The sequence below is a fragment of the Bubalus kerabau genome, chromosome 1 (genome assembly GCF_029407905.1).
Source record: "Bubalus kerabau isolate K-KA32 ecotype Philippines breed swamp buffalo chromosome 1, PCC_UOA_SB_1v2, whole genome shotgun sequence".
Classification (NCBI taxonomy): Eukaryota; Metazoa; Chordata; class Mammalia; order Artiodactyla; family Bovidae; genus Bubalus; species Bubalus kerabau.
Genome location: NC_073624.1, coordinates 89,927,998 through 89,946,155, shown reverse-complemented (window position 1 = coordinate 89,946,155; position 18,158 = coordinate 89,927,998). Strand labels below are relative to the sequence as shown.

Sequence of the window (18,158 nt, the reverse complement as noted above, 5' to 3'; positions counted from 1 at the left end):
CCTGGACAGAGAACCCCCCCCAGACTAGGCCCAAGTTGCTGTGCCTGCTTGCATGGCCTATTTTCTAAGCTACAAACAGCTAGCATTACCTGTTCTAAACATCTGGCGTTACCTGCCTCCTTAGTCACCTTGCCTCTGGCTTCAAACAGCTGTCAGGCCCCACCCCCTCCCTGCCTCCTTCCATTTGAGGTCCCTCCCTCCCTTTTTTTCCTTTCAGAAAGGATCTGGAGGCACCAGATCTACAAGGTCTGATGTCTTTAAAAGGACCAGCCTGGGCCAGAAGGCTCACCTGGGAACCGTGACATTCACGTGGACGCTAGTCAGAGTCCACCAGCCATCTCCTTCTGGCCTCCGACTGGACACCATGAGGGCCTGTGTCCCCTTGACAGTGGCCATTCTCTGTGGCCTGGCCTGGGCCGGTAAGTCACTGCTGGTGGGGATGACAGGGGTCCTGAAGAGAGCTGGGGAGCCTGGGAGGGAGAGTGTGAGGGTCGTGAGATAAGGGAGGGCCAGCTCTGTCCAAAAGCCTTGGACCCCCTAGACCAGACCTGGTCTGAGGCAGGAGTTGCCTCTGGAGTAGATGAGCTGTGTGAAGGGAGCTGCAGGACTGATGGGGCCAGGGACACCTTAGAAGACGAGCCTCAGACAACCCTTAGTCCAGCTTGACTTGATTTCACCAAGGTTTTGTTTTCCAAGGCCACCATATGGTGTGAAGCTGGACTGTGACTGGCTGGGTTTGCGTGGCCTGGCTGCCCTTGGTCACTTCCTCTGCTACCTGGGTGAGGGGTGAGTTGTCTGGGTGGGACTTTTCCCTATGAAGCCTTAGTCGGTGGGCAGGCTCCAGGGATAGAGCCCCCGACCAGGAGGCAGGCCACGTGGTCAGAGGACTCTGTCTCATCCCTAGTAGAGGACCTAAAGTGGAGAAAGGTCCAGGCCCCCAGGTACTAGTGGTGCAGGGATGGGACCAGTGCCGAGGATGGGAACACGTTCCTGTTCAGCAGGGAGCAGGCGCTGGTGCTGCTGTGTTAACTGGTGGTTACTGGGTGAGCAGGGAGAGTGCCAAGGGAGGGGGCTGAGCTGAGGGGTATGGTGGGAAGCCTCCTCTGCCCAGAGGAGAAAGAATCCGAGCTTGATACCCATTGCACCCCACCAGGGTGTTCCTACACAGGACTGTCGTAAGGATTAAATAAGATAATATATCAGAAGCACCCTACATAGAATGATATCTCAAAGAATTGGGTCTTTGATTATGATTGTGATTATAAATTGTCATTTAGTCACTCAGTCGTGCCTGATTCTTTGTGACCTCACGGACTCTAGGCCACCAGGCTCCTCTCTCCATGGGATTTCTCCGGCAAGAATACCGGAGCTGGGTGCTACTTCCTTCTCCAGGGGATCTTCCTGACCCAGGGATTGAACCTGAGTCTCCTGCTCTGGCAGGCAGATTCTTTACCCCTGAGCCACCAGGGAAGTCCGTAATGTAAATACATATAAAATCATGTATATATATTTACCTGTATTATAGTATATTAATCATATTAATATGATATAATAAATATTTATTTATGTAAACTATATAAATACAGAGTTTCATCTTGGAATCATTTCCCATGAGGTTTTGGGTAAGGAGACCACCAAAGAAACTAAATGAAAAGCCTTCGGAGGGGGAAGTCATTCCCAGGCCTCCCCACTGGCTGGGATGCTGTACCTCCGCTCCCGCACACATGGCAGAGCAGCCGGCCCGGGTGATGCAGAGCTCGTGGTAGAGAGGGAGGGAGGGTGTAGAGCTTCAGGGTTGGTGTGAAGCAGTGGCCGTGGGGTTAGGGCATCCCAGTCGCAAGAGATGAGAACAACTGGAGACATTTGGTCCCTGGAAGGTATTCCTGAGGGCAGACGCCACAGTGGCTTCAGAAAGGCAAGGTGGAGCCCTTGCCCCTGGTGCTGGTGGTCTGATCCTGCTGCGGGACTGATGGAGAAGTCAGGGTCCAGTGGGTGATGCCTCCTTCTTTCCTAAAGTAGGAGAAAGGGGCTCAGTTCTTGTCTGTCTTCTGCCAACATCTCAGAACTTAGATGCGAGTATGAATAGCGTGGGAGCCAGTCTTAGGTCCTCTGTTATTTCAGGTGAATTGAGGCTGGCAGTGAATCATCTTGGTAGGCTAGATCTCCATGGAAACAGCACCCGGGGGCCCCCAGAGAAGCACAGATGTAGGATTCCCTAAACATCAGAGGGGTGGAGCACTGTCATATAGGGGACACCCAGGCTTGGGACCAAGTTTCTTGATGGGCAGTATGGAGAGGGGGTGGGCATTCTGGCACATTTGAGTTTTGGAGTGTTTAGAGAAATTTAGCATTTCATGTAGGGATTGTTGGCCAGAGGTGGGGGGTGGGGCAGGTGATAAGCTCTGTGAAGCTTTGTTGATAAGCTCTGTGAAGGTAAAGAAAGGCCAAAATAGAGTACGAAAAAAAAAAGAGAGTTAGGAGATGGGCAAGAGGCTTACTGGAGCATTGATTCAGGTGCCTGGCTGGTGAGCGAGGTGTACACAGAGGGTTTGTGTGGATCGGAGCTGCGGGCTGGGAGCACAGGAGTAAGTAGTCACGGTGACCAGTCCCCAGAGGGTCCCCAGAACAGATATAGCAGAGAGGCCTATGAGGAAAAGTCTCTTCCACTCCCTCCCCATCCCCTCACACCCCAAGGTCCTCTTAAAGCAGATGGTCAGGTTTACAGGGACGTGTAAAGGATCTCTGGCTCGGGGTTTCCAGTGATGACAAGACTCTTGAATAGAGATGAAAGAGTTCACTCAGCCAGGGCCAGTGCGGGGTGTCCTCCTGAGCTCTACAGAGCTGACCATTCACTTGCTGCCCTTCTCAACTGGCGCCAGCTGCTGGACTGGAGTGAATTCCTTCCTTGGACTCTGCTGATCTGGCCCATTTAAGAAGGTTGTCCTGATTTGTCTGAGTTCTCTCCCTTTGGATTCTGGGTGTACTGCCAGGCTAACTGAGCAGGCAGCTGACACAGTCTTCCTCCTGGGCTGAAAACTTCTCCTTAAGTTCTTTGCATGTGGGCTCCAAGGGAGCATCACTTAAGATTCAGGGGGCATTCCCCTGGGCTTGGAGGGACGAGTGGCCTTGACCCGGTCTTCTCTAGGGACGATTCACTGGCTCTGCATTTCTGGCCACTTTGGAGGCCCTTTATGTGAAGTTGCCTCAGAACCTGGGTTAACCTTGATGTGATGTAAAGAACCTCTTTGATGTAAAGGACACAGACCCATAGCGATGATGTCAGCTAGAAACTGTCGGCCCAAGGGATGGCCTGGCTGAAACCCAGGGAGGCAGCCAGCTAGATCAGGCATGTAGACAGGGAAGACTGCTCCAGCCAGTCTGGACACTTACCACCTTGAAGATGGGCATGGAATGCTGACCGCTTATTTATCTAACACTTACATGGTGCTACTAATGTGTCCTGCAGTGTCTTAAGTGCTTTACAAAAATTAGCTCGTTGAATTCTTATGAATATTCTATGAGATGGGCTCCATTATTGTCACACTTTTACAGAGAAGGAACCTGGGGCACAGCAGATAAAGTAACTTGCCCAGGAACACGTAGCTAGAAAGCAGCAGAACTAGAATTCCAGCCTCAAGCAGTTTGGTGCCAGACTCTGGGTTCTTGGCCTCTCTGCTGTGTCGCCCTCATTAGAACAGTGTAAGCCCTGATCCCAAACCAGTAACCCGGCCATAGCCCTCATCTCCACCTCCACCCTAAGCGGTGCTATACCTGTGGGAAACAGCAGCCAGGACCAAACCCCAAACCTTATCTAAGGCAAAAGTGGGATTATTTGTCCTCTCCTGGTCTTGACACATTCCTCAACCCTGAATGTGGTTTTAGACCTACTCCTCATTCCTTATCCAGACAGCAATGCAAAATTGTTATTTTTACCAGTAATTAACTCAAGCCCAAATCCTAACTGTAGCTCTTCATCTAAACCTAACAAGCCCCATCGCTGGCTAAAATTAGGTGTAAGTTTTTTCATTCATACAAATTCCAGTGTTAAACGTGACTCTGACTCTGATCTGACATTCTCTGTAACCCACAGCCTGACCCTAAACCCAGAACCCGCTAAGTCCAAACCTCAGGGACCTCAAGTGGAAACAAAGGCGGTGTTATCACCCTTAAAGCCTAGAGTGGAAGGAAAGACAGCTCAGCCAGCTTGACCTGGCTCACCCTCTTCCACTGTCTTTGCTGTGGTGGGCTTGTTTTTTTAGCAGTGGTGGTGGATTTGTACCATTTCTTTCAAACTTTCTTGTCTTATGCCCCTTGTGACCAAAAGCTTGCTTCTGCAAGTCATTTGGCTGGAGCAAGGGATGTGGTCTGTGGTTGCATAACAGCTCTTGTTCCAAAGCCCAATTCTCACCCACACCCACCTCAGTCCCCACCCTGAACAAAACTAATCCAAACACATTCCCAAGACTAGAAGAGACAGAAAGCTGTAACAAGTGGGGAAGAGGGTGCAGAGAGACCAGGCTAAGGGGAGGGAAGAACGAAGAAGCAGAAGATGTAAAAGGGACAGGATGAAAGGCAGGGAATGGTTCATGGGGAGAAGACAGGTGGGGTCGTTAGAACAGCTGTGATCCACCAACCTCAACGTGACAGGGGAATGATGGTCTCTGGGCCAAGCCCAGCCCACAGACCTCTTTCTTTGGTCTCTCCGAATTTTTTAAAATTGGAAAATTTACATAAAACTGAAGGCTTCTCTTGAAAAAAACTGGAGGCTCTGGCAACACTCAGCCCGCATCCCAAATGGCGACAATTGGCTGGAGCTGCTAGCGGCTGCCAGTCTCAGGCGGGGCATTGTTTCCGAGTCTGTCACAGTCCCCACCTCTTTCTACTGCCTCCCTGCTCTTGACTCGTTTGTGTTACAGGTCCAGTACACTAGGCCTCTGAGTTTGTGGTCCTGGTCTATATTATGAGCCCTGCAATAGTCAGTGGGTGGTGGGTGATGGCTGGTGGGCAGTGCGGGAGAGGCATGGGAGGCTGTGTGTGTACTTCTCCCTGGCAGCTAGTAATAACCTTTCCTGCTAGGTAAGTCCCCGGTCCCTGTCTGTGAACCCTCCTGCAGAGGGTACTGTGATGAGCAGAGTAGAATCCCCAAGGAGCTGAGTCTGTGACCTTTACTGACCGTAGGCAAAAGGGAGTCCTGTGCATCTCGCTGTAATGAGAGATTTGACCGGGATGCTGTCTGCCAATGTGACCGCCGGTGTCCCCGGCACGGGGACTGCTGTGAAGACTATGAGCGGCTGTGTACAGGTGAGCCTCCTTGTGGGGTGAAGGGTCTGGGAGGTACAGCAGGCCAGGCCATGACCACATCTAGCCTGCTTGAGGGACTGCCGGCCAGGATGTCCAGCTATCCAGAGCAGAGTTCCAGACTGATCACGGTGCTCAAAGGACCTGAAGAGGATTAGGATGTCCCCAATGTAAGACCCCAACTTAAAATAGAAGTCATTTACTTGGAACATCTGTCTGAACTATTAGGATTAATATCTGGAAAGTTTAAGGAATTAAAAAAAAAGTGAAAAGATGAAAGTATCATTTTAGCATATATGACATTACCAACTATTATTTGCAAAAGTAAACAAATGGTAGTGAACTTTCCCAACTTGCACTCCACCAGGAAGACCACAGGGTGTCAATGACCGTCACAATTCACACCACTCTTCCTATCACAGGGCTTCCCCCAGTGGCTCAGATGGTAAAGAATCTGCTTGCAATATGGAAGCCTCAGGTTTGATCCCTGGGTCAGGAAGATCCCCTGGAGAAGGGAATGGCTACCCATTCCAGTATTCTTGCCTGGAGAATCCCACGGACAGAGGAGCCTGGCAGAATACAATCCATGGGGTCGCAAAGAGTCGGACACAACTGAGCGGCTAACACTTTCACTTTTCCTACCACGAGTGGACTGAGTGGCTGCCCATCATTCCTAGGCCAAGGGTTAAGCAGGACAAGTACCACCCTCAAAAGCCAGTTGTTCTGCTATTCCAACTACCCAGTTTTAAATTTGCAAAACTCATTTTGAAGAATTCCCTTATTTTGATGCTTCCAGTGTTTTAGACACCTAGGTAAATGGTCTTCTGCTGTTTACTGTCTGCTCATATGCCCCGACTCCCAGCTTGGAAAACATGGTCACTGAAGCCCTGGTACCTAACAGCCAGCTGCATACAGTTGTGTGTGTTGTGTACTGCACAAGAGCCTCTGATTGGGAAGGCAAGCTGAACCAAAGTTGAATCTGTATCCTTCTCGCTAAGCCACGTGTCTTGGTGAAGAGCTGTGTCTGCTGAGAGATAGGAGTACTTTTTCCTAATTTGCCCGAGCATGGTCTCCACTGACCCAGCCGTGTGCCGTCAGAGGTGCTTCCACCCTAAGGAACGCTGATTTGATTTGCACAAAAATGCCAGTGGACTAGCACTGCTGCTGTCAGGTCCAGGCAGGGAAACCCAAGCCCAGAGCTCAGTGCCGGAATCAGACCCAGCCCTTCTCTGCTGCCCCGGGCCCCATTCGGCAGACACAGGGTGGCTTGTTCACCGTGGACCATCAGCCTGCCATTTCAACATACTCAGCTTAGCAACCATTTCATCCCTCTCCCTGATGTGCAACTCAGAGCCCTTTTCCTATAGAAAAAATATTATAAATGATGGTTGAGACCCTAGATTAGCTCACAGAAATCTATTCAGCATAAAGTGGGGCTGAGTTAAGAACCCTGTGGATTGTCAGCATTAACACAGGCTGGCAGAAAGCAAGTGATTGGAGGGAGATGTTTGTTGACAGTGAATAACCTGCCCCATGGCCCTGATGGGCTTCCCAGGTGGTGCTAGTGCTAAAGAACCCGCCTGCCAATGTAGGAGGAAGATCCCCTGGAGGAGGGCATGGCAACCCACTCCAGTATTCTTGCCTGGAGAATCCCACAGACAGAGGAGCCTGGCAGGCTACAGTCCATGGGGTCGCAGAGCTGGACACGACTGAAGCGCCTTAGCACACAGACATGGGTCTAATGGTAATAACCCACACTGTGTGGTGAACAGACTAACCGATTCTGAAGCACTTTGTAATAGTGTTGGCTTTGAGCGGTGGAATTTATTCCACTCTGTGATGAGAGAGGAGCTGAGTCCCCAGGTCATGCCTTCTTCTTCCTCCCCACCCTCACTCCATCCTTCTCTGCCTAGAGCTCAGGCTGCAGTCAATCTGCTTGCAGGCAAGGGGGTAGGGCACAGTAGGAATGTGCTTTTCTGAATGCCCTTCCCCCAAACGCAGCCTTTGGCCATTGCCAAGTGCAACTGTGAAGAAAGAAGGGAAGTTGGTAACTCAGGAAACAGTTCTTATTCCCTGAGGCCTGGGAGAAGTTCACCCTTGACCCTGGGAGTTATTATAGGTAAGGGATGTTCCTAAGTGAGGGCCTTGTCATTTGGGGGATTCAAGCCTATCCATCTATCAATTTATATTAAAGAAAAGTCATACCAACCTCAGAGTTTTCATCCCAGAAAGGACCACTTTTTGTTCCCTCTTCCGTTTTTACGGATGAGCACACTGAATACCAGGCTTCCCTAGTGGCTCAGTGGTAAAGAATCTGCCTGCCAATGCAGGAGATGCGGGTTTGATCCCTGGGTTGGGAAGATCCCCTGGAGAAGAAATGGTAACCCACTCCAGTATCCTTGCCTGGAGAATTCTATGGACAGAGGAGCCTGGTGGGCCACAGTCCACGGGGTTGCAAAAGAGTCGGAGACGACTTAGTGACCGAACAGCAACACTCACTGAGTACCAGAAGGGTAAAGGTGAGGAAGGTCATGCCTGGGGATGTTCTTTCATGTTTTAGAATGGTTTTCAATCCCCCTCTGTCTCACATTTTCTATTTTCCTCCTCCTTCACCTGGTACTTGTATGTTGTATCCGAGCCCCTGTTTTGCATTTTTTTCCACTGCACATGCTTGGTTGGGAGGACTGAGAACCAGGGATAAAAAGGAGGGGCCCCTCGGGGATGACTGGTGACTTTACTTCTCTGACCTACAGCTGAAGAGAATCCCAAAGAACCAGAGCTATTCCTGGAGCTGGAAGAGGAGACGGAGGGCGCCCCGGCTAGCAGTGAGTCTGCCTCTGCAAAGGGGGGCCTTTGGGAAAGGACAAGGGACATGGGATGGGGCAAGGAGAGGTCAGCCATGTCAACAGCAATAGGCCTGGGTCTAAGCCAGCCAGGACCCCAAATCTAGCACCTGGAGGTGGTGAGGGGCTCACTGGACTCTTGAGGCCTGGGCAGGAGGAAGCCCTGGGGTCCTCAGTGAGCTGGGGGGTTAGGCAGGAAAGAGTCTGAAGCCTGCAAGAGGGAGAGGGAGGGTTAAGAGATTTTATTTTTAGAGAGGGAAGATTATAAAAACAACAGGCCTGAAAGGAGAGTTCAGCATCAGAAAGGACTTCCTGACTGTGAAGGGTGTGCACCAATTAAGCTTGTTTGTTTTCCTTCCCTGGAGTTCTTTAATAGGAAGCAGGAGAGCGAGGCTGGTAGCGGGTGGGGATGGGGTGGTGGGGCTGGCAGTGGGGGGTGGGCTGGGGGAGGGGGCATGGCCTGGCCGCTGACACGACAGAGCGACCCCTAGCGGTCTGCTCAGGACACACCTCCTCTCTGTCTTCTCAGGCTTGTATTTGGCACCCAACTCCTGCCAGGGCCGCTGCCTGGAGGCCTTCGACAAGCACCACTCATGCCACTGTAATGCCCGCTGCCCAGAGTTTGGAAACTGCTGCGAGGATTTTGAGAGCCTGTGTGGCCATGGTCAGTCTCCCGCTCCCTTTAGCGTAGCCCTGGAGGCAGAGGGACTCGCTAGAGCAATGGTTCTCCAAGTGTGGCCCCTGGACCAAGTGTAGCATGAGCATAATCTGGGAATTTATTAGAAATGGAAGCTCTAGGGCTCAGCCCGGATCCACAGAATCAGAAACTCTGGGGTGGGGCCCACCGATATGTTTTCACAAACCCTCCAGATGATCCTGATGCTTGCCAAAGTGCAAAAACCTTCCTGGTGGCAGGGGACCGTGTGGGTATTTTGTGCTAAGTGTAAGGATCCTTTAGGCTCCCAGGACTTCCCTGGGTGGCTCAGACAGTTAAGAATCTGCCTGCAATGCAGGAGCCCTGGGTTTGATCCCTGGGTTAGGAAGGTCCCCTGGAGAAGAAATGGCTACCCACTCCAGTACTCTTGCCTGGAGAATTCCACGGACAGAGGAGCCTGGTGAGCCATAGTCCAGGGGTCGCAAAGAGTTGGACATGACTGAGGGACTAACAGGCTCTAGGCCACTGCCCTGAAGTCACTAGGGTGCCTGACTGCAGCCCCCTCCCCTGATGCTGGCTTCTGAAAGGTACCTGCGAGGGGATGTTCGCAGATAGCTACCTGCCCCCTGGCCTCCATCGAGCTCTGAGATACCCCTCCCCCAATTCCTCTCAGAGGGCTTCTCCCACAGCAGCGATGCCATAACCAAGGAAGAACTGCAGAGTGTCTCTGAGAAGATCTACAGGGCAGACACCAACAAAGCCCGGAAGGAAGACATCGTTCTCAACAGCCAAAACTGCATCTCGCCTTCAGAGACCAGAGACCAAGTAGACCGCTGCCCAGAGCCGTGAGTTCCCTGAACGCATCTTCCTGAATTTTGCCTCCTTTGGTGCCTCAGCTCTTATCTCCTAAGGCAGGTAGGATCAAAGGCAGAGGGGAAACCGGTTCTCTGGAGACAGATAAAGCCATCCTGAGGGCCTGTGGGGATCCATGTGGGAGGGTTTCTGAGGTTCCCCAGGTAGCACTAGTGCTAAAGAACCCATCTGCCAGTGCAGGAGACTTTAAGGTTCTATCCCTGGGTTGGGAAGATCCTCCGGAGAAGGAAGTGGCAACCCACTCCAGTATTCTTGCTTGGAGAATCCCATGGACAGAGGAGCCTGGCAGGCTACAGTCCATAGGTTGCAGAGTCAGACATGATGAACTTAGGATGGACGGACTGGCTGAGAATAGAACTGACCTTCCAAGAGATGAAGTGGAGAAAAGAGTGACCTCATGCATTGTCCCCAGGAGTATCTGAGGGCCCCACTCTGCCTCTGCACCCAACCCTCACATGCCTGCCCTGCATCTGGACATTCTGGAGTGTTTCTGCTCCATGTCTAGGCCTCTCACTGGGCCTCCCTCTACCTCCCCCAGGCTCTTCACATATGTCAATGAGAAGCTCTTCTCTAAGCCGACCTACGCCGCCTTCATCAACCTCCTCAACAACTACCAGCGGGCCACGGGCCGCGGGGAGCACTTCACAGCCCAGGAGCTGGCCGAGCAGGACACCTTCCTCAGAGAGATCATGAAGACGGCAGTCATGAAGGAACTCTACGGCTTCCTCCACCAGCAGAGTGAGTGAGGCAATGAGGCCTCCCCCCGGGCCCATGAGGGAGGTCATGCTGAGGACTCGGGGTGCGCCTGCTGGGGACGGGGGTCCTGATGGGCAGGTTAGGACAGCAGGTGAGGATTTAGGTGGAGGCCAGTGTACACCTGGGAGGGGGCAGGGAAGGGGCCAGAGAGAGGAGCCCACAGACTCCAGCAGGAGCTGAAGAATCCTCTGCCTGGCTTGGGAGTCATCCTGTCTTTTAACCTAATCTCAGCACCAGGGGGCTTCCCTGGTGGCTCAGATGATAGAGAGTCTGCCTGCAATGCAGGAAACGGTTCTATCCCTAGATCGGGTAGAACCCCTGGAGAAGGGAATGGCAAACCACTCCAGTATTCTTGCCTGGAGAATCCCATGGACAGGAACCTGGTGGGCTACAGTCCATGGGGTCACAGAGAGTGGACACGACTGAGCAGCTAACATTTTCACTTTCTTTCAGCCACCTCATTTATCCCCCATGCGTATTTCAGTCTCAGGGTTCACTGCAGGCTGTGAGTCACCCCAGCCCCACCGACCCCTCAGTGGACCCCAGACTCAGCACCATTTTCCAGGCACGAGGAGTCCCTGTTCATGCTCCCTTCTCAGGCACTAAGTCCAGGAAGGAGGCCGGCCCACTTCACTTTTTTTTTTTTTTTTTTGCTGGGGAAGCAGCAACAGAAAATCAACAAAGGTTCAGAGTAGAAAGTTTTACCAGGAAGGGTTCTGGCTGGAACGATTCCAATAGAGATACATTCGAATCAGACCAAAAATGGTTTGGGCCTCAGGGCTTCTTGGCACGGGGTGTGTTTGTTAGTGTCCTCTGAATTCCTTCCCTGAACTCCAGGCAGCTGGGCCTGGCCTGGGGGCGGCTCCTGCCAGGTCGTCCCTTGCTGGCGGGGAGAGCGGGGGATGGCCTCTGCTCAGACACCGCATTCCATCTTCCGGTGGCCCGGTTAAGTTAGTAACACTGTTTTTAGGTAAAGCCAGTGACACACAACCAAACCCTACGAAGAGTGTGTGATCCTGCACTGCCCCCTGGTGTCCTCTTTGTGGTAAACACGCGAGACGATTTTGGAGGTGGAGACAGCGCTACAGCAGGCTCTTCCACTACTCACCCGGTCTCCCCTTCTCTCCCTATCCAAATCTCACTTCTCCTTAAAGTTCTAGCTCACATTCTACCTCGTTATGAAGCTGCACTCGCCGCAGCTTGCGGCAAGGGTTTGGACTCCGTCTTAAAATACCCTTGGAGCAGAGAGACTTGGTTTCACTTGTTAATGAAGCAAGTGACCCTGGGGCCCTTTGACCCTTGGACCCTGTCTGAGCCTTGTCTGTGCAGTGGGATCTTGGGAAACTGATGCATGGAAAGTATTCAGTGAAAAGCAGTCGTCATTCAGATTGTGAAGCTGTTCTCTGTTACATCGTATATTTTTATTTTTTTTAACTATTTTTTATTGGAGTATAGTTGCTTTGTAATGTAGTGTTAGTTTCTACTGTACAGCAAAGTGAATCAGCTATGTGGTATGTCATGTATTTTTAGTCTTGTTTTCCAACTATGTTTTAAGTCCTTGAAAGGAGGGAATATGTCTGGTACATCTTCTGTGTCCCCTCTCACAATTCTAGGCAGTAAACTGTTGGTATTTGATCACTCCCTAATTCAGATCCCCAGCCCTGACCTTTCCTTTGGGTCGCACTGGCCTTTCTGACATCTCCACCTGCCTAACTGGCATCTACTCAGAGCTTAGTGTAAAGAGAACTCACAGTTCCTGCCTCTTCCTCCAGACAGACCTGCTCCTTTCTCAGTCTTCCCCATCTCATTAATAATTCCATAATTCTTCCAGTTACTTGTGCCCAAAGCCCAGGAGTTATATTTGATTCTTCTCTTTATGTCACCACTCTCCACCCCCATTTCCTCCACCAGAAATTGTTGTCGTTGTTCAGTTGCTAAGTCCTGTCCGACTATGTGATCCTATGAACTGCAGTACCCCAGGCTTCCCTGTCCTTCACCATCTCCTGGAGTCTGCTCAGCTCATGCCCACTGAGCCAGTGATGCCATCCAACCATCTTATCCTCTGCTGCCTCCTTCTCCTCCTGCCCTCAACCTTTCCCAGCATCAGGGTCTTTTCCAGTGAGTCAGGTCTTCATATCAAGTGGCCAAATTATTGGGGCTTCAGCATCAGTCCTTCCAATGGATATTCAGGATTGACTTCCTTTAGGATTGACTGGTTTGATCTCCTTGCAGTCCAAGGGACTCTCAAAAGTCTTCTCCAGCACACAATTCAAAGGCATCAATTCTTTGGTGCTCAGCCTTATTTATGGTCCAACTTGCACATCCGTACATGACTACTGGAAAAGCCATGGCTTTGACTATGCGCACGTTTGTTGGCAAAGTGATGTCTCTGCTTTTTAACATGTTGTCTAGATTTGTCATAACTTTTCTTTCAAGGAGTAAGCGTCTTTTAATTTCATGGCTGCAGTCACTGTCGGCAGTGATTTTGGAGTCCAAGCCTGATACCACTCTGACATGAAGAATTAATGTGAGAATTGAAAGCAGTTAGAACAGTGCCAAGCACATAGAACATAGTAAATCTAAAATACTTTTGTTATTGTTACTCTTTGATCAAGCTCCAACCCTTGTATGCTGACTTCTGACTGCCTCTCAGACCCCCTCTCCCACCACTCTATCCTCTTGCTCACTATGCTCCCCCACATAGACTCTCAGCTCTTTGAACACCAAGTTCAAGGCATCCTGGAGCCTTTGTACCTGCTGTTTCTTCTATGTGTAAGAATCTTTCTCCCAGGTCTTTGTACAGCTGACTCCTTATCCTTCGGATCTCTGATTAGTGCCTTCTCAGAGAGGCCTTTCTGGCTTTCTAGAAGAGCACCCCATCCCCACCTCCAGTCATCATGGGATAATCTCCTTTATTTTCTTCATAGCACCTATCTGAAATCATCCTGTTTATCATTTGTTTCCTCCACTGGAATGTAAACTATAAAGTCAGGGATCTTGTCCTTGTGATTCCCTGCTGAATCCTCAGCCTTCAGGTCTGGGCCTGGCACAGGACAGGTGCCCCAAAGATAATTGCTAAACAAACAACTGACTACATTTATTGGCTGAACCACCTGCCCCTTGTCAAGTTGGGACAGATGGCCCTGCCTTGCTTCCCAAGACCCGGCCCCGCCTTCCCCTCTCCTAAGTCCTCTGTGCTCCTCTCCCCAGACCGCTACAGCTCGGAACAGGAGTTCGTCAGCGACCTAAAAAACATGTGGTTTGGGCTGTATTCCAGAAGCAAAGAAGAGAGGGACTCCAGTGGCTTTGAGCATGTCTTCTCAGGTGGGATTACTCTGCTTGGGAAGAAGGAGGTGGAGGGATGAAGAGGGACGCTCCCCTCAGGCATGGGGCAGCAGCCACACGGCTGAATCAGCAGCCACACCAGCTCGCGGGCCAAGAGGGAGGGGACTCAGGAGCCATTCTTGAGGACCGGTCTCTTCTGGAGTATCTGAGGGAGAAAGCAGCCCAGACACTGGGGCTCCCAACGCGCACACAAAGAAAGGGAGATGCCTTTGAGGCCATGGTTGTCTACCTCCCAAGGGTCCTCTGCTTCCAGCGCTTGGCAGGCTGCTTCCCAAGAAGACCATGTTCTTTTCCTGCACTGCCACACCCCGCCAAGCTCCCACCAAAACTGGCTTGTTCCTAGGGAAATGGCTAGAGGATCTTAGATTGGTCCAGGGTCAGCCAGGGGAAGAAACTCTCCCGAGGGCTGGAGCTGAAATGGTGGTCGGGGTAGGGGGGAGCTTCCTGAGCTGAGAGTTAGGGATGTGGGGGACTCCAGGAAGTTGAGGTGGACATTCTAGGAGTCAGAGACTAGAGAAGGGGGACAGCCTTGGCATGGGAGTAGGGAAAGAGGTTGGAGGGGAGGCCCAGATCACCCACCTTGATCTCTTTATCATAGGTGAAGTCAAAAAAGGCAAGGTCACTGGCTTCCATAACTGGATCCGTTTCTACATGCAGGAGAAGGAGGGCCTGGTGGACTATTACAGTCACATCTATGATGGGCCTGTGAGTACTGATGCTGACCTCATAGGCTGGAAAAGCCTTGTTAGCACCCAGACTTTCTGTCCTCATTCTGCATTCTGAACAGGCAGGCTTGTCTCTCACCCTGACACTCTTGGCAGCCCATCTGGGATTGTGAATATGACTTTCTTATGTGCTGGAAAGTAGGTTTATCCAGCCAGCACGCTTCCAAACAGTGAGGGCTCCCGAGGTGCAGGGGGCAGGAGGAGACAGAGGGCATCCTCTGTGGATGGGAGAGTGTAGAAGGGGAGGATTCTCAGAGAGGAAAATCAAAGATATGCAATTACCAGCTGCCTGAATTTCCTTAGAATGTACAGTCAGCTGAAGTTTCAGTCTGGCTAGTCTGAGTTAAATTTCTTATGTTTTTATAAACCTTTGCTGCCCTAAGTCTGGAAACAATTTGGGGACACTAAACTGTCTTCCTCTTCCACGCGTGTAGGCTACTGGGAACAGTTATGTCCCTGCTCCCCTGGCATTGGGCACATGGATTCTGACTCTGGCCTTCCTGGGAGAAGTGAGACGGTGTTTCCAGACAGAGGGTCTGAGCAGAACTCAGACACCCTAGCAGGCAGACTGCTTCCTCTGTTGATTTAGAGAATCCACTCTCCCCAGAAAGCTCACATGGGCCCCTACGGGCCCCCAACACATCCTGGCCACCCCTGTCTCTGACTGCGTTGGGGCACTCACCAGACCCTCTTTGCCATCCTTCTCTCTGCAGTGGGATTCTTACCCCGACGTGCTGGCCATGCAGTTCAACTGGGATGGGTACTACAAGGAAGTGGGCTCAGCTTTCATTGGCAGCAGCCCTGAGTTTGAGTTTGCGCTCTACTCCCTGTGCTTCATCGCCAGGCCAGGCAAAGTGTAAGTCCTGGTGGCCCAGGAGGGTGTGGGCAAATCACTGCTGTGGGGCTCAGTTTTCTCCCTTGGATTGTGAAGCTGTTGATGAGATCAGTCACATGGCTGCCAACCTTCATCCCAGCAACAGATCTATGTCCCCTCCTTCCCCAAGTGCAATCTTGTGCAGGAGCTCAATGTATCAAACAGTTAGACATGGAACTGCCCTGGGGCTGCAAGCCTCTCTAGACTTCTCAGGTAGTACTAGTGGTAAAGAACCCACCTGCCAATGTAGGTGACGTGGGTTCGATTTCTGGGTCAGGAAGATCCCCTGGAGGAGCACATGACAGCCCACTCCAGTATTCTTGCCTGGAGAATCCCATGGACATAGGAACCTGGTTGGCTACCGTCCATAGGATTGCGAACAGTCGGACATGACTGAAGTGACTGAACACGCACGCAAGCCTCCCTATTTGGCCCCTGAGGCTGCTTGGGGGAACCCTGGAGCCCCAGAGAGCACAGCTGGAAACCAGGGGTCTCATTTTCTCTAACATTTGAGGACTCTGGGTCCAACCACTTCTGAAACCCTAAGCAAACATTTCATTTCTGGGGGTTTCAGCTCTAGAATTGGATTTGAGAATATTCCTCTAGGAAATATGAGAAGCAGTATTCTTTAAGAAGATAGAAAATAAGACAGATTTTGAAAGGGCACTCTGCATGTAGGGAGCTGGAGGCAGTGGCTGAAGCAAGCTGTGGCAGCTCCCTTAAAGGGTAAGACAGGGTAGAGCCCTTCTGCATGGGCTAAACTCAATCCTTCCAGCCTGGAGATGGAGGTGGGGTGAAGCAAGTCCCTATTATTTGGTGATCTCTCCCCACAGGTGCCAGTTGAGCCTGGGTGGACATCCCTTGGCCATCCAGACCTATACCTGGAACAAGTCAACCTATGGAAATGGCAAGAAGTACATTGCAACGGCCTATGTGGTGTCCTCCACCCATTAGAGCTTCAAGCCAGAAAGGCCTATGAGGGCCGTGAGAGGTCTTGTCGGACTGAGATGCTATTTGCTCTGTGCTGGAGGGTATGGGATTAGAGGAGACTGGAAGGAATTCCCCAATCCAGAAACGTTCCTATGGGAAAGAAGGAAACTATACAAGTTAGAAAAACAGTCAAATCTTTGTCCTCCAGCACTTTGGAAATAGAAGGTTGGGACCCTCCATAGCTCTTTGTCCTGAAGGGAGATGGAACCATGAAGAAGTCCTTGACCTCTCCAGGCCTCATGTTTCCTTTCAATACAAAGGGAAGGGGTTTGCTCCACTTCCTCTTCTGGGGGTTGGTAAGAAGGCAAACCTGATGCTATTTTTACTGTGAAGATGTTTTCAGTTGTTCTTAGGAAGAACGGCTGATAGAAATCCCAGATTACCATAATGGCTGTGTACACAGCGCTGCAAACTGTAATCACCCCTGTACTGGGGCTTCAAAGAAATCAGGCCATGGACAGGTGTTTGGTCTTTCTGAGGGTTACATCCTTAAATGGTCTTAAAGACCTTAAAGAATAGGGTCTGCGAGAGGGTAAGGCTGATGCAGTGAGTAGGCTGGAGAGGGAGTAGACTCCTCCAGGCCTGATTTTTTTTTTTTTTTTGCAGCTAGGTAACTGCATCAAGAAATTTCCTATTTGTAGATATTAAGTGCAGTTACAGGACTGAATTTTGATCCCAAAGAGTTTGTAGAAGAGTTTCCCTCATAGGAGGAAGATTCTACATCAGAAGAAGAAAGGAACCTATAGTTTGGTATCGCTAACATAATTATCTTAAGTCTCATTCAGCAGCCAAAATTTGCATAAGCTCCAAAATGGAAGACAGGGAGACTGGGGCTCCCTATTTCAACCTCAATCATGCATTTTTCCCCTACCCACAGTGGGGACCAAATACTGTCCCACAGAGTGAGGCTTTAGAGTCTTGCATCTCCAATTAAAGTCATTTAAGAAAACCTGAAATCTGTCTCGTCTTTGTATATGGCCCCCTTGAACTGCTTGGGGAAAGAGTGTCAAAGAAGAAATAAGTGAAGATAAAACTTTTATTTTATGATTCTTAAATGATCTAACAGATAACAGTTTATTCAAGATAATAATAGCAGCTAATAATGTATTTGATTATATAAGCTTATCTGTGACAGGTAAAAGGGACAGAGGAAGGAATTATTTTGTCATTATAAAGTACTCACTATCCATGTAGTGGCACAGTGTTATTTGAAAGTGGGCATGGATTAGTTGTAAATGTGTATTGCAAACTATGGCAACCACTATAGAAGTTAAAAATATGTATAACTGACATGCTAAGAAAGGAGAGAAAATAAAATCATATAAAATACTCAAAAACATAAAAGGCAGGAAGAGAGTAGAAGACATAATTAGGAACAAAGAACAAGGGCAACAAACAGAAGACTGTAATGAATATGGTAGATATTAACCCAGCTATGTCAGTAATCACTTTGAATGTCAGTGTTCTACAAGTATTAATTAAAAAACAGGGATTGTCTGGGTGAATCAATAACTGAGACCTAACTATGTCATCTACAGGAAATCTACTTTAAAATGGATAAAGAAAAATATACCATGACAATACTAATCAAAAGAAAGATCACACCTGTACACCCTCAATTGGAAGTGCAGCATTTTAACCACTGGATTGCCAGGGAAGTCACTGTAATGCCTTTTTAGATATAACAGCAAAGGCACAATCCATGAAAGGAAAAACTGATAACCTATACTTCATTAACGATAAAAACTTAAACCTGCATGATCAGGACTTCTCTAGTGGTCCATTGGCTAAGACTCCTC

The 18,158-nt window shown here is 50.1% G+C and overlaps 1 protein-coding gene across 1 annotated transcript; it reads left to right on the top strand.

The window, feature by feature from the left end:
• The first annotated feature begins 274 nt into the window (after positions 1-274).
• On the top strand, positions 275-17,849 carry ENDOU (endonuclease, poly(U) specific). The gene is made up of 10 exons (XM_055566317.1): positions 275-419; positions 5,179-5,301; positions 8,052-8,123; positions 8,671-8,805; positions 9,470-9,641; positions 10,208-10,407; positions 13,636-13,749; positions 14,369-14,475; positions 15,209-15,351; positions 16,203-17,849. The coding sequence occupies exons 1-10, from the start codon at positions 365-367 to the stop codon at positions 16,321-16,323; spliced, it is 1,242 nt and encodes a 413-aa protein (XP_055422292.1). The 5' UTR covers positions 275-364; the 3' UTR covers positions 16,324-17,849.
• Positions 17,850-18,158: the final 309 nt, after the last annotated feature.

Coding starts and splice junctions, on each gene's coding strand:
- ENDOU (XM_055566317.1), top strand. CDS start 365: ATGAGGGCCTGTGTCCCCTTGACAGTGGCCATTCTCTGTGGCCTGGCC. Junction 420..5,178: donor CTGTGGCCTGGCCTGGGCCG/GTAAGTCACTGC, acceptor TACTGACCGTAG/GCAAAAGGGAGTCCTGTGCA. Junction 9,642..10,207: donor GTAGACCGCTGCCCAGAGCC/GTGAGTTCCCTG, acceptor TACCTCCCCCAG/GCTCTTCACATATGTCAATG.